The sequence below is a fragment of the Stylophora pistillata genome, chromosome 4 (genome assembly GCF_964205215.1).
Source record: "Stylophora pistillata chromosome 4, jaStyPist1.2, whole genome shotgun sequence".
Classification (NCBI taxonomy): domain Eukaryota; kingdom Metazoa; phylum Cnidaria; class Anthozoa; order Scleractinia; family Pocilloporidae; genus Stylophora; species Stylophora pistillata.
This window is the reverse complement of record NC_142522.1, coordinates 21,545,458-21,548,365: the sequence shown is the minus strand read 5'-3', so window position 1 is coordinate 21,548,365 and position 2,908 is coordinate 21,545,458. Positions and strand designations below refer to the sequence as shown.

The window sequence follows — 2,908 nt, the reverse complement described above, 5'->3', positions numbered from 1 at the left end:
AATGACCAGAACATGAGAACAGAATGAAAAGTCAGGGTAAGAAAAAAATTTTGAAATCCACTTGTCCAATGGACAAGTGAGGTTCTGGTTTTACTTGTCCAAACCCCAAGTCTAGTTGTCCTTGGATGTAGAGTAAAATCCAAGCTCTGATGCATGATAATGGTTGAGGAATAAACCTTTCTACTAAGGAACTACAACTACACTTGAAGTGTCAATAAAGTACTCATAATGCATACAAGTAATGGTATACTTATTTACAGTGTTGTTTCTTGAGTCTTTTAATATGTGTAAGTCACTACTCTGAATCGCTGTCAGAGCTGTCTATTTGAGGTAACTCAGGCAAAGGAGGCAAGAGAGGAGGAGTTTTGAAGGGCCCACTGACAGATGGGCCATCTGTGGGGACAACCACTGCTGCCTCATGGCCTCTTTTCATCGCATGCCTTTTTGTCTTGGCACCAAGAAGCCACGCTTCAATTGCTGGGTTAGGGTCAAAGTCGTTTATTTCACAGTCCATTCCTTTGATCCTCAGCAGATCTGACAAGGTTCTCTGCTCCATTCGAGTCTTCAAATTCGTTTTTATTCTGTTCATAGCCGAGAAGCACCTCTCACATTTGGCGGTGGAAGGGGAGAGGCTAAGCATGAGTTCAACTAAGACAAGAATATGCTTCAAGCTATCTGGCCTAGACGACAATAAGTTGGCATAGACATCAAGGGGTTTCATTGCTTGGTGACTGAAGAGGTAAATCTTCAACTCCTGCCACTGAAAAACAGCACCTTCCTTTTCATCATCAGACAACAAGTTACTAAAGTGATCAGTTAATGCAACTATTTTGTCATTGCCAAAACTGGCTCTCAGCTTTCTCTCCCCTGGCACTTTGGTAGGATCAAATACTTCAAAGTAATTCATTAGAGGTTTAGACAGGCTGGAAAATCTCTTCTCAATGTAGGCAATGGCATCAGTTAGAAAGTTAGAAAATGTTTGTTGCATCCCCATCGCATTTCCCTTGTTCAGTACAACATCAAGATTACTGTCTTTTCCACATTTGAAGAGGCCACTCTCAGAATTATAGTTTGACTGGAACTTGGCTTGGAAAGTAGCTGTTATGGGCAATGGATCAGAATCCTTGAGGCCTTCCAGTTTTGTTAGAGCTGTCTCCAACTTGGTGCTGACTTCAGTAATGAACAGGTCATCACTTTGAAACTGTAGACTTAATTCTCTCAGAATTTTAGTAACATCAAGGAGAAAGTATAAAAATCTTACAAACTTTTCAGCCTTGATTGCTTTCACCATGCCTCTAGCCTTTGCTGCATCCTCACCAGTCCCTGTACCCACATGTTCAAGGTGTTTTACCGTAATAGCAAAGTTTTTCTCTAAGGCCAACAAAGCTCTGTGTCGACTGGCTACCCATCTGGTTTTCTTAGAGCCACTACTGTAGTAGGCAGCCTGTTCCTCAAAGATGTCAGCAAAACCATGAAGTTCTCTCCTTTTTTTAGGAGAGTAATAGTAAAATCGAAAGATTTGGGAGACATTGTCCAAAAAAGATTGCAGATAAGGGACAGTTTTAATGGCATCTCCAACCCCAAGTTCTAAATTATGCGCAACACAATGCATGATGACAATGTTTTGATTGACTCTGTTGTTTAGCTGAGTTGCAACTCCTGTCTTCGAACCAAGCATCACTGAAGCACCATCAAAATTACATCCTACCAGTTTTTGTTGGAGAGTTGTCTCAGTTATGCCAATCCCAGCAAGACTCTGGTCGATTGCATGTAAAATTCCATCTGCATTAGCAGATTCTAAGGCAGCAATATCCGCAAAATGACAAACTGACCGGCCTTTCTTGTTAACATATCTGACATACACAGTTTCTTGCTCTACTATACCAGAATCAGTAGATCCGTCTGATAATATGCACATAAATCTACTATCACTCACTGCAGACTGAATTTTACCTTTCTCTACTTGGGCTATGTGGTTAATAAATGTTTTGCATCCTTTATCATTCTTGTACTGGTCCCCAAATTGTACACCATTCTTCTTCTGTAACTCACACAGACCAGCAAATTTTCTGAAAGCGAGTTCTTCGTGTGCTACAAAAAAGGCTGTGTTGAACAGGCACTGAAGTGCAGAATGACACTTATCACTTAGTTTAACCACGTTTCTTTGAACAGCTGCCTTAATCGGTTCTACGTAGTCAGGATTCGATTCCTTTTCAAATTGTAGCGAGCAACGATAATGCTCCTTTGACGCTTTATGATGAAGAAGCGAATCTATGCGATACTTTCCGCCTGATCCACAGCCAATGTACAAAGAACTTTGAAGATTTGCAAACGCGGGATATCTTCTACATATGGAACAATACATCACATCTTGGTTCGCATCGTGTACTACCCACGGGAAGGCGTCCTTCCAAGATTCCTGAAACTTTCAAACTCGAACTGTTGGATTTTCAGATTTTTTTTTCTTCTCGTTCACCATGGTGCCTTCTGCTGAAGGATTTGCTTTTCTCTTCTGTTGCTTTTCTGCGTTTTCCGGTGCACCAAAATAGCCTTTTATGCTTCGCTGGTCAGCCATTGTTTATGTGCTGAAAGTTACTTAGAGGGTCTAGTGATAAATGCACAAATCGATACCCCAAATGAGTCCCAGGCTCCTTTTGGTACTCACTGAAATATAATGGCGGTTAAATCCTAAGTGCTCAATTCATTTCATTTCTAACTTGTAACTTTCGTTTGCGAAAAGTGATCTGTTTAACACTTGCAAAAACTTAATTTTATACTAATTTCTCCACCGAAGACACCTTATTTTTATTTATTTCCTGAAGATTCACTTGTCCAAAGGACAAGTACGATTGATAATCCACTTGTCCACTGGCCAAAACTACTTGTCTGGGGCAAGTGGACACCGTCT

General features: G+C 40.7%; 1 protein-coding gene across 1 annotated transcript; it reads right to left on the bottom strand.

Moving 5' to 3' along the window:
- Nucleotides 1-295: 295 nt before the first annotated feature.
- Nucleotides 296-2,365, bottom strand: LOC148732849 (zinc finger protein 862-like). The gene has a single exon (XM_088757927.1). It carries the CDS (start codon nt 2,363-2,365, stop codon nt 296-298), a length of 2,070 nt encoding a protein of 689 aa, XP_088614053.1.
- Between the last annotated feature and the right edge of the window lie 543 nt (nt 2,366-2,908).